This window comes from Panthera tigris, chromosome B1, assembly GCF_018350195.1.
Source record: "Panthera tigris isolate Pti1 chromosome B1, P.tigris_Pti1_mat1.1, whole genome shotgun sequence".
Lineage (NCBI taxonomy): Eukaryota > Metazoa > Chordata > Mammalia > Carnivora > Felidae > Panthera > Panthera tigris.
The window spans coordinates 198,292,945-198,305,547 of NC_056663.1; the positions used below are offsets into that span (position 1 = coordinate 198,292,945).

A 12,603-nucleotide genomic window follows, 5' to 3' on the forward strand; every position below is an offset into this window, starting at 1 on the left:
GGGCGGGCTGCGCGGGCTGGCTTGCAACGCGCGGGTACCCAGCTCACCCCTCAGGGAGGCTCCCCGGGGGTCTGCGCTCTCCCTACGAGCCTCGGGGTGCACTCAGAGCACCCAGCACTTAGCACCCTGGTCCCAGGCTCGTCTCCTTCCCCGATCTGGGCTCCCCAGCTCCCGCCGCCAGGGACCCACGCACCCCGATGCGTGGCCGCCCTTTCATCAGACTCTGAGGCCGCGCAGTCCTGGGGAATCCCGAGGTGCAAGCCCGGGCACGCGTAGGCAGAATGGTTTGGGGCAAACCACGCCCCTGTGGGGGCCTCAGTTTCCCCATGTAGAACGAAAGGGGCCCTAACGGGTCTAGGCTTTACTTCCGTTCATTAAATATTCAGAAACACATGAAGAGGAAAGGCGTCTGTTGGGAGAGCCGGCAGACACCCCCACTGCCCGTGTGCCAGCTCGAACGGCAAAATAAAGCCCAACGGGGCGTCCCGGGGGCTCCCTTCGCGGCCAGGACGGACCGAGAGCTCCTCTCCCTCCAGACCTCAGTCCACCTGACTCCACAACTGGCGGCAACGATTTTTCTAACCGTTGGGGTGTTGAGAGGTGACGTGGAGCGGTGTTTACGAGGCGCACGGGCTGGGCTCGGCACACAGTAGGCGCTCACAAACCACTCAACGGCGCGTCGGGAGCGCCCCTCCCCCGGGATCGCGATTATTTCCCCCGCCGGACCCACCCCGCACTCCGCTCCGCGTCCCCCGCCCCCCGGCTGCGCACCTCCGCCCGGCCGGCCGCGCCCCTTCCTCTGGGCGCCCCCCGCCCCTCCAGGGGGCTGCGCTCGCCCCCCGCCCGCCCCGCCCCCTCCGCCCGCCGCACCGCCTCCCGTTGCCCCCGCCCGCCGCAGCCGGCGAGGGGCGCGGCTGGGCGGCGGGGCGGCCGCGGGGAGCTCCGGGTTTCCGGGCGGGGGCGGAGGGGGCGCCCGCAGGGGAGGGGGCGCGGCGGGCGCGGTCCCGCCCCTGCGCGGCGCTCGGCGCCCCCCCCCCCCCCCCCGACCCCTCCCTCCGGCTGGCGCGCGCGGCTGCAGCCTGGGCTGGGCGCTCGCAGCGCGTCCCGCGGCCGGTTCCGCGCTCCCCGCTCCGCGCTCCCCGCTCGGCGCCCCGCGCTCCCCGCCGCCCGCTCCCCGCGGCCGGGCATGTAGCAGCGGCCGGCGCCGCGGCGGAATATGGGCGGGAACCACTCCCACAAGCCCCCCGTGTTCGACGAGAATGAGGAAGGTAAGAGGCGAGGGGCGCATCCCTCGGTGCCCCTTCGCGGCGCGGGGTTTTGGGGGGGGGTGTGTGCTCGTCCCGGGGGCCGCTGCCTCCCCCTCCTCCCCTCCCCCCTCCCCCGGGGCCCGCGCGGACGGGGTGTGCAGCCGGGCTTGGGGAGCCGAAGAAGCTGGACGCGGGTCCCGGGGGTGCTCGGCTCCAGCTTCCCAAGCCCAGGTCTCCATCAGAGCCTGAGGCAGAAGGAGGCGGCCTGGGTGTGTGTGTGTGTGTCCACGACGCGTTTGGTCCCTGCGCGGGCAGGTTCCACGCTGCTTCCCTCCCTCGCCCAGGACAGCCTAGGGAAACTTTTCTTGCTTAAACTCCGTGGTTCCAAAGAAGGCGTCTCGCTCGCGGCAGCCTCCCTGGCGGGGTTGTGTGTGGGGGGGGGGGGGCGCTGGTAGAGGTTGTCTAGTCTCATCTCCACTCCAGGGCTGGGCTTCCTTATGGCGCGGGGCCGGAGGGCTCCGGATGGGAGCCGGCAGAACGCCTGTTTCCAGTGCTGTGTGGCCGTGGGCAAGTTGCTTAACCTCTCTGAAACCTTTGTTTCCTCGCCTGTGATGTGAGAGTGATGTTACCACCTCCCACCGTAGGATGGAGGATCGTTTGAAGCTCAGCCAGTGGTCATCCGTGTGCAAAGTGCCTTAGGAATATAATCAGCACAGTAGGGTTGGTGAGCTGTTAACTCTGCCTTTAAAACCCTGTGATGGTTTTCTCCAGGCTTGTCCGTGCCCCAGAAAAGAGCTAGGATGTACAGAGCACATACTATGTGCCAGGCACTGCCCTAGGCTTTTCTGTGGGTTCTCACAGTTTTCACAGCAACCGTATGAGGTAGGTACTTTTGTTGTTCCATTTTGCTCTTGTAGAAAGGGATGTGGTCTGGTTCCTAAGGAGCGGAGCTGGCTTGGGGGGTGGATAGTCTGCCCTGGAGACAAGTGGATCTCATCGACACCCAGGCATAGGCTTGTGTGCACAGATCGTGGTTTCTAGAATGGCCAAGGCTATGTGGGTGGTAGTCACATGCTGGTCCAGATAGCCCCTCTCAAAAGGATACGTGAAGACAGTTAACATGAGTTAAGGGGGTCAGGCCTATTTGGTCCTTTTCTGAAGGAATTCCTCGTCTAGTGGCACTGAATGATCCATGACCATCCGTGGTGATAAGGGCAGGGAGTGGGGCTGGTGTAGGCACTTGGGCACCCAAGGACACCTGAGGCCTTCCCGGTTCTGTAGTCTGGGGCACAGGCAGGCCAGGCACGGACAGAGGAGAGGTAGGCAGGGAGGTGGCGGAGGCCCTTGGGTGTCCCGGGAAGAGTCTGGACACCATGCAGCTGAACCCACGCCCCAGCCAAGTTCACACTGACCCTGAACTTCTCCATGGAAGTCAAAGCATTCTTGACACTGAAAGTGATTTTGACACTGTAGGAGTACTGTGCTGTGGGGCAGCCTGCTTGGGGTGGCTGTGGGACAGGCCTGTCCCCTTTTTGGAGCACTTTTGTCCTTCGAGATTATATTCGGGGCTGCTTGCATCTGGGAAGATATATACTCATTGACAGGTGGAGAGCATGACTGGCGTCAGAAACCTTCTATTTGCAACAAGTCAAAGCTCTCCCATCTGTTTTGGTGAAGGGATCTATATTCGTCTGCCCAGGCTGCCATCACAAAATACCACCGATGCTTAAACAACAGAATTTGTTGGTGCTGGTGGCTTCAGTAACAGAAATTTGTTTTCTCGCTGTCCTAGAGGCCGAAAGTCCAAGATCAAGGTGCTGTCAGGGTTGGTATCTGGTGAGAGCTCTCCCTGGCTTGCAGATAGATGGCTACCTTCTCCCCGTGGCCTCGCATGGCCTTTCCTCCGTGTGCTTGAGGAGCTAGAGAGAGATCTCTGGTGTCTCCTTCTCTTCTTTTAAGAATGGCAGTCCTATCAGATCAGGGCTCCGCCTTTATGACCTCACTTAACCTCAGTTATCTCCTTAAAGGTCCTGTTTCCAAAGGTAGTCACACTTGGAGGTTAGAACTTGAACATGAAGTTTGGAAAGGACAACAAATGAGCCCGTACCAGGAGCCTTTCACGAAAGCCATGAACTTCCTACATAGAAGAAAGCGCAAACTTAACACATCAGCTCCAATTATAGGGGTTCGTGGTTCTGGCCTGGATCAAAGCTTGTACTTTAAGTAAGGCTGTACTTTAGGGTTCTTAGCATGTTTCTGTCTTTTTTTTTGTTGACGTCTGTGTCTGTCCTTTATCCCAGAAAATGTGCTGTATACTATTGATTGGCAAAATAGTTCTATCTGGTGTAACCAACCTTTTGATTTTCCTGCTGTTGTCATTCCTCGTTCCGAAAGCAGATTGGGCCCAAGGTCGACTGCCTGTTTCAGGGCTTGTTGAAATACAAGGTTAGGACTCTCCTCGTTTTGCCAGCTTCCAGCCCAGTGAAACATTAACTTGTTTGATTTTGCCAATGTATGCCTCAATTATTTTCCTGTGCAAATAAAGCACTGTATTTGCCACCGTTTGAGTCAATTATCCTGGAGGCATTTACTGACCATCTTTTCTGCACCCACCCCTATGATGGGCACCAGGAATATGAAGAAAATGAAGGCAAAATCCTAACCCTCTGGGAGCTTCTAGGGCAAATAAATGGCCGGGACGATGCAGGGAGCTCAGAGAGCTATGGTATCTTAGAAGAGAGTCTTTAATCCTGGGGCAAAGGGGAGAGGCAAAGAAGACTTTCTTCTGTTGAGTCTTGTGAAAATGGTAGGTGTTACCAGTAAGGGTGGGTTGGTGGAGCAGGGAAGGGTATGTTAGAAGGCTGGAACAGGATGTGCTAAGGCAGAAGGTGAAGAGTAAGCATGGCTCAATGGGGAGGTTGTGGGGCGTGGCTAGTACTCCTGCGGTGTGGCCTGGGAGGCTGGGAGGCACAGGAGATACGAACCCCGAGTGCTGGACCAGCTTTAAAGGGCCAAGTGGCCATCGGCTCGGGCTTGATCATTTAGGCATCTGGAGTCACTGAAGAATTTTAAGCAGGGAGCGACATGGTTCAGTGAATGAGCACGCTGTCCCAAACCAGAGCTGGTGGGTGGTTGACGACAGTAACACCTACCCAGGCGAAGCAAGTCCGGTTTGTAAGTAATTTAATGCTACCCCCTGGCTGAAGCTTTGCCATTGCATAATTGTCCCACGGCTCGCTACATTCTGATGGCAAAAGTTTAACTCGAGTCTAGGTGATATTAACGACTGTGACTTACTAATGCCTTGCACGGACTACTTTTCGTACCGAATTGAGAATCCTCACCAACTCGGCCCGGGAGGTCTCAGAATCTGCATTTTACTAGAGAGGTAAGTGAGGACCTCAGGAAAATCCCCTGGCCTGTGTGTGTGGGGGGGAGCTGGGACTCACACCCAGGTCTATTTACTTCTAGAGTCTGGCACCCGACCGCGTTCCCTGTGCCGCCTGGAGGCCCAGGGGAAACTTCGCTCTCCCAGATACATACGGCCACGCGGAATGAGTCCAGCACTCACATCAGGCTTTGCGACGGGGCTCTTTGTACAGACGTTGGTAGGAAGATAGTAGCAGTGTATTCTGACGGTACTTGCTTGTTTACAGTAATCATCTCACGTATCGTCTTTGCAAAAAGCATTTGTTGGGCAGTTACGTCACAATACAAATTCTGGGAATGGAAACAAAATCCTCCCCCGTTCCAAATTCATATAAAAATTGCATTGAAGTTGTTTTTCCCCCCTCGCTATCCTTATCCACATCTAGACGTTTTTGTATAGGAGTGTATCTGCCGCAGAGACCAGGATTTCTGCTTTTTCTCCTAGCCTTGTGTTTAAAGAAGCTTAAATCGCAACAGTGTCTTCAAATCGATATTTTAATGGGCTGTGATATCCCACCAAATGGAACTATTATAATTTACTTAAGTATTTTCTTTTTGTTAGACACTGAGGCTACTTTCATTTTTCCATCTTTATAACCTAGTTCTTGAACATTTTGCACATTTTTTCCTTCTTTTAAATGAATTTCTTAAAATAAAGCATAAGGGGAGAGATTATGGGATCAAAGGGACTGAATACTTTTTGGAACTCCAGAAACGTCAATTATGTTTCCGAAGGGTTTTTATCAACGTGCTATAAATTTATGGCCAGCATTCACATTTGCGGGGTATCGATTTAGCAACCTCATAGCCAGCTCTGGACATTCTCATTTTAGAATGTCATAAATTAGAAGGTCATTTAAGAATAAGCGTTACTTCGGGGCACCTGGGTGGCCCAGTCGGTTAAATGTCCGACTTCAGCTCAGGTCATGATCTCGCGGTCCGTGGGTTCAAGCCCCGCGTCGGACTCTGTGCTGACGGCTCAGAGCCTGGACCCTGCTTCGGATTCTGTGTCTCCCTCTGTCTCTGCCCCTCCCCCACTCACACTCTCTCAAAAATGAATCAGTGTAAAAAAAACAATTAGAAATAATAAGCGTTATTTCTATATTATAGGGTCAGGTAATTTCACATGCAGCTTGGAACGTGAACACATCTTGGTCTAACTAAATACACAGCAAAAGTTGCTGTTTCTTCTGGAAATATTCAGACACCTAAGGCAATTAAATAATCACCCCCTAGAGTTACAGTCATTTAGCTGGAGACACTCTTTTGAACCTGGGGTGTCTCAGTCATGTGTGATTCATCAAGTATCTGGTGTCTGTGCTGCGGGGTTCACTCGTGAATTTGCCTCAACTTTCTTAGTACTTTAGGCCAACTCCTTCATGTTACAGCTTGGTTTCCATACTTGGAACAGCGGTGGCTTGGGTATGAGGTGGAAACCAAAAAGATTCCGAGAAAGTTCAGCATTGCATGCAATGAACTTTGCTCTTCTAATTAGTCTCTATAGAGGTGGAGGCTAGACAGATGCCATGTGAGGGATGTGGGTTTAGGGGCTCCGTGTTCATACCTGTAGCCGGCAGGTGCATATTTAATGCAGGAGTCTAGGATGTAAACCTTAGACTTGAAGGTTTTTAAGATCTGGACCTCACTTGAAAATGTGTTTTGATTTGTCTTCTACATGGGGGATTAAGAAAATAGCCATGAACCCGTATGAGGTGGTTTAGTAGAAATGAACATAGAAACTCATAGAGACAGCTCCAGAGAACCTGGAGCCTGCTTAACACAACACTCAGAAAATAGGTATGAATTTGGGGCGCCTGGGTGGCGCAGTCGGTTAAGCGTCCGACTTCAGCCAGGTCACGATCTCGCGGTCTGTGAGTTCGAGCCCCGCGTCGGGCTCTGGGCTGATGGCTCGGAGCCTGGAGCCTGTTTCCGATTCTGTGTCTCCCTCCCTCTCTCTGCCCCTCCCCCGTTCATGCTCTGTCTCTCTCTGTCCCAAAAATAAATAAAAAACGTTGAAAAAAAAAATTAAAAAAAAAAAAAGAAAATAGGTATGAATTTTATAAGCTTAAAACAGGTGTCAATCATCTCGATAAAGTCAGACGTATGTATGCCAACTATCATATTTCATTGCTTCTAAGGCATTCGTTTTTCCACGTTTTCAGTCTCTGAAATTGGGGGTGCAGTTTGGCTAACGTGGTATTTGTGATGGAGCGCCTGCATTTTTTTTTTTTTTAACTTTTATTTATTTTTGAGAGAGAAAAACAGAGTGCGAGTGGGGGAAGGGCAGAGAGAGGGAGACACAGAATCCGAAGCAGGCTCCAGGTTCTCTGGAGCTGTCAGCCCAGAGCCCAGTGCGGGGCTTGAACCTATGAACTGTGGGATCATGACCTGAGCCAAAGCTGGACGCTTAACCGACTGAGCCAGCCAGGTGCCCCTGTGATGTGGCTTTCTTATGTGCATGGGGTCATAGCTGTTCACACTAGTGTGGTACATAATAGGGCTAACCGAGCTTTTTCAAGTGACTAGAAAGATTCACATCGTAGATGAATTGGCCGCATTTCCTTCTTGGTGGCACATAAAACCATGTGTACGTTGAACGTGGATGGCACCTGAGATCGGGTGGAATGTGGCACGGTAGACGAGCCTCCTTCCGTAGTAAATGACAGAAAACCAACACGAGGTCCTTTGAAGGGAATGGATCGGCTCTGGTCACTTGTCACCACCTCCATCACTATCATCTGGTCCAAGCCTTGGGCTGGGCCATTACAAGAGCCTCCCTCACTGGTCTCCTTGCTTTCGCTCCTGCCCCCCTGAACATCACCTCAGTGCGGCACCAGAGTGATCCCGTAAAAGTGGGCGTGGGGCACGTCGGACCCTGCTCAGCCCCCTCTCCTTCTGCCGCAGCAGCAAGTAGACGCAGAAGGTCTTACAGGTGCCCATCAGGCCCGGCCTCTCTGACCCCATCTCCCTCCTTTCTCCAGCCCACTTGCCTCCCTGCCGCCCCTCGGACGCACGGGCGCCCTCCTGTCTCTATTCTGTCTTCACACAAATGTCAGCTCCCAGTAAGGCTGTCACTGACCACCCTGCTTACGATGGCACTCCCAACCCACCCTCCTGGCCTTGCCTTGCTTCACGGCAATTTGTCATCATCTGCCGTACGGTTTATTTTACTTCCTTCCTTAGGTATAGTCTGTCTTCCTCCGCGCGGTCACAAGCCCCGTGAAGGTAGGGACGTGATGGGATTTATTCACTGCTGTGTGCCCAAGACCTAAAAGAGCATCTGATACACAGCAGGTGCTCAATACATTCTCGAAGGGCGGATGAATGAAGGTGTGCATCTCATGGTGGAACCAGGTTCTCAGCTGATGTCATCAGGGCTCTGGCTCCTTGGATTCTCTGCTCTCTTCTGCATGGCTTTGGGCCGGCTCTCTCGTCACGGGGGCCCTACCACCTCTGGGCTCGGAGCCTCACGGAAGAGGGAGCATCTCTTTTCATAGCTGTTGCAGAACAAAATCCCAGGGTTCGTGGTTAAGTCCTGAGCATTCTGGAACGAATCACTGTGACCGGGGAGAATAAGGCTCCATGTGGCCAGACTGGGTTCCTTGTCCGACCTCAGGGCGGGCGTTGGTAGCACTTGGGGCATCTGGGTTACGAAAGTACGTGAAGGATTTTCCCAAGCATTGCCGGCTGTCAGCAGCAGCAGAAGGGCAGCTGGACGAGGGGCAGGCAGGTGAAATGGCCAGAAGCACCTGTTATTAGCGTGGTCTTTGAAACAGGTGTGGGACCCTCTGGCTCATCTCATTTAGTCGTCTGTCTGATCCCATGAGACCTTCCGACGAGCAGCAAGCACTTCTTTTTCCCCTTTGTGCCTGCAAGGCTGAGGACAGGGCCAGTGAAGGCGCATAACAGCTATTTGTTGAGTGAAAGGTGGAAGGTAGAGGGAGGGGAGATGGCTTTCCCACAACGTGCGCTAGAGTGAAGAGGGTGTTAAGACAGAGACAGGGTTTCTGGCGAGTCTTGAGGGAAGGGTTTAAATGCCTTGAGAGAAAAAGGATCTGTATTTTAGGAGGATCAAACAGCATAAGCTAGCACTGAGCTTAGGCATTTTCCTGAGAGAATTGGGAGGAACAAAATATTCTTAGCAGTGCTCAGTTGTCTAAAATCTGGGCTCGGAACAATTGCAGATGGAAATGGAGAAAATGTTCTAGAAGGAGCAGCGAGGCTAGAGGATCGCGACACCCTGGAGGAGTATTCTCGTACAGAAAGCAACGGGGCTTCCTCTCCCTTGCGGCATATCTGGGAGTTCCTCGGGACCCAGCCCTTGGACCTCTTCCTTAGCCCCTTGTCCTGTCTCCCTGCTGATCTTGTCATCGCCTGCATGCCTGTATCAGTCACCCCGTATCATTCCAGGTACAGTCAGGAGACCGAAGCCACACGGGTTTTCAGAAGGGAAAAATGTACTACAAAGGATGGACATCTATGAAAAGGCTAACTACGAGAAGCAGTCAGAGAGGACTCTGGGAGTCCAGAAGTAGCAAGTTCAGCAGGACGGCTGCTCCCTGCAGGGCTGAGGGTGAGGGAACAGGGAAGGGACTGGAATCCCAGAAGCCTTGTCTGGACAGGCTGTGTTTCCATCTTTGGAGAGGGCCCGGGGGCCAGAGGAACGGGCAGCCTACTGGGGGGCAGAGGACCTTTGCGGAGGGTGCAGCTCATCCTTGAGGGCCACCGAGGGGAGGGCCGCCAGGCCCCCTGCACGCTGGCCTGCCAGTTGCCAGGTGTGGACAGTGGCTGCAACAAGGAAGCAAGCCCCTCCCCCTGTTCCGGTCTGGCAGTGCCTCTCGTGCGCCCTCTGTTGGCGGTTCCGGGCGCGAAGCACCGCCCCCGCGTCACAAAGCAGTGGATTTGGAGCCGAGAGACAGTACATTAATAACTGGTATGCATTTCTTTTTTTTAACGGTAACTCAGTAACTTATTTCCTTCATTCATATTTCTCCTCTGGGCTCCAAGTCTGTGTTTCTATGTAATCCCACTTGGATGTCTCGAAAGAATTAATGCCTTAGATTCAAAATAGCCTCAGTCGAACTCACGTGCTTCCGGAGTTTCCCGGTTTACCGTGTAGCGTTGTTATCTAGCCGGTTGCAGAGGCCAGAATATCTTGGCTTGTCCTTGACTCTTCCACCCGCCTTATCCTCCCCCCCCGCACGTCCAGTTAGGCACCTGGCCGTGTCGATTTTACCTTCAGAATGTCTCCCAAAGCTGCCCCCGTCTTTCCAGCTGCACCCCTGCCACCTCCCGCTCAGACATCGCCCCTCATCGGGCCCCCATGCCGCCTCCTAATCTACCTCTTGCCTTTCAGCACATCTTCTACCAGCTTCCATGACCTAGAGCTGAGACTTCAGGTCCCAGCTATGATGGTCAGCCCTCTTCAGTGGCTTCCACTGCTCTCACGGTCGAGACTCAGACTGTAATGTGGTCTCCGAGGCCCTGTGGGGGCCCGAATCTGTGTCCCTCTCCCATCGAGTCGTGCGCGTGCGTTCTCCCTCGCTGCAGGAGTTAAATCGCTCCGCACCCTTAAAGGTCTCAGCCCCAAACCTGGCACGTGGTTACTTTGTTTTTTTTAATTTTTATTTCTTATGTGAAACTCATCGTCAGATTGGTTTCCGTACAACACCCCGTGCTTATCCCAACAGGTGCCCTCCTCAACGCCCATCACCCACTTTGCCCTCTCCTCCACCTCCCATCAGCCCTCAGTTTGTTCTCAGTATTTAAGAGTCTCTTATGGTTTGCCTGCTTCCCTCTCTGCAAGGTTTTTTTTTTTCCCCCTTTTCCCCTCCCCCCTGGTCTTCTGTTAAGTTTCTCAGGACCATGCAGATTGCTACTTTTCTTCTGCTTGTAGTCCGTGCTGTTGTTTACACTCCTGGGCCATAGGGCATCCTTTCAGTCTCTGATAAGTTTCACTGCCACTCCTGCCCCAGGGCCTTACCACGTGCTGTTCTCGCTGCCTGAAATGCTCCCCCAGCCCACCCCCCCTTGGCTTGGTTATCTTCCACTCAGTCCTTCTTCAAGTTTCCTTATCTGATTTCCCACACAAGGGGGAGTCACAACCCCCCCTCAAATTACCGCATGCTCCTTTGTGGCATTTGCCACAGTTGTAATTCTACCTTCAGTGTCTGGTCCAGGTCCCACCGCTTTATGAAAGGTCTGTCCTCAGAGCTGCTTGTCCTTAGAAAACACAAAGAGAAATCATTGTTGTAACTTAGGAAAGGCAACAGGTTCCCTCCTGGCATGTGAAGAACAACACTGTAAGAGAGGGATGGTTGGCTCCGTTTCATCCCTGGGGATGTTGTGGTTTGGAGAGGTTAACTCCGTGCCTTATGTGGTAACATAAGGGCTTGGTCTCACTTCTTTCTGTGTCACTGGAAAGCTGTTTCCCTCATACCAGGCTTTCCCCAACTCGATCATTTGCATCCCACTTGTGGAATTACTTAATTTTTTTAATGTTGATTTATTTTTGAGAGCGAGAGAGAGACAGAGTGCACTCGAGTGGGGGTGGGCAGAGAGAGAGACGCACAGAATCCAGAACAGGCTCCAGGCCCCAAGCTGCTGGCACTGAGCTATCAGCACAGGTGGAGACTTGGGGCTCCAACCCACGGACTGTGAGATCGTGACTGGAGCCGAAGTCAGACGCTTAACCGACTGAGCCACCCGGGCGCCCCAACTGGGGAATTATTTTTTACCACGGCCGTATCGAGCTGTACTGTCAGTGTGGAGGCCGACGCTGTGGGGGCTCGAACCCACGAACCGTGAGATCATGACCCGAGCTGAAAACCCAGAGTCGGATGCCTAACGGCTGAGCCACCGAGGCGCCCCATACTATCTTCTATCTTGACTGGTTTTACTTTAACAGAACCTTTTGCGCAGGAACTTTATATTTCTAGTTTACGTTGCAAACGGATTAAGACTTCTATAAATAGGAAGCAAGATAGAGTAGTGGATAGAAAACAGTGATGCTCAGAGTAGCAAGACACGCGTACCTTTTGTAGATCCTTAGCTTTTGACTTGCTCGCTGGAATTTGAAAATTTGTTTTTAAATTCTTATTTATTTTTGAAGGGGAGAGAGAGAGAGAGAGAGAGAGAGAGTGAGTGTGAGAGCGGGGGAGGGGGCAGAGAGAGAGAGAAGGAGACACAGAATCTGAAGCAGGCTCCATCCAGGCCCCGAGCTGTCAGCATGGAGCCCGACGCGGGGCTCGAACTCATGGACCGAGAGATCCTGCCCTGAGCTGAAGTTGGAATCTTAACCCACTGAGCCACCCAGGCGCCCCTCTGTGGATTTTTCTAATGGATTTATAGTGGATGGATTTTCAGCGGTGCCGGACAGCGGCTCTGTGGATGCAGGGCCTGCCCGGCTCAGGTGCTGGCAGGTTCGTGGGAAGGTTACGTCAGGCCCCCGAGGACAGATGAGCACCAGAGTCTGGCCGTCAGGCTGAAGCTCCAGTCTGATGCTCTCTCTCTCCGTCAGTTCTCCTCCCCTCTGGAGTCATGCCCCAGCTTCCAGCCCAGCGCAGAGATGGGGCGTGGGCCTCTGGGCTTGTGTGTGTGTTTCTGGGACACCAGGCCCCCTGCGCGGCTGCATCGTGGAGTCTTCCAGCAGGGACGCCCCTGGCCTAGCATGGTGGTGAAGAGCGCAGACCCAGGGTCAGCCTCCTTGGAGCCCTGAGCGGCTCTGCTACCTACGGGCTGAGTGACCTTGGGTAAGTTTCTTTTCCTCCCGGTCGGTTTCCTCGTCCATCAGATGGGGATTAAATGAGCCTTGCTCCATAAATTGTTTTGAAGGATAAATGAGTTACTCCGTGTGAAATGCATACGACGTCGTCTGGCAGATAATAAGTGCCGTGTAAAGTTTACTAAAGAAGGTTACACTCCGCGA

General features: G+C 53.4%; 1 protein-coding gene across 9 annotated transcripts in view; it reads left to right on the forward strand.

Moving 5' to 3' along the window:
* Positions 1-1,157: 1,157 nt before the first annotated feature.
* The window catches only part of STK32B (serine/threonine kinase 32B), a 400,190-nt gene continuing 388,744 nt past the window's right edge, over positions 1,158-12,603 (forward strand). For 6 of the 9 annotated variants that reach the window (XR_006217092.1, XM_042984951.1, XM_042984954.1 and 3 more), the window contains exon 1: positions 1,158-1,268. Coding sequence is in view for 5 of the 9 variants with exons in the window: in XM_042984951.1 (XP_042840885.1) it covers positions 1,217-1,268 (52 nt within the window). In the remaining 4 variants the exon portion in view is untranslated. Of the gene's footprint in view, positions 1,269-3,307; positions 3,471-9,455; positions 9,610-12,603 lie in introns of those variants that run through there. The other 3 variants (XM_042984959.1, XM_042984960.1, XM_042984957.1) reach the window with 3 other exon arrangements.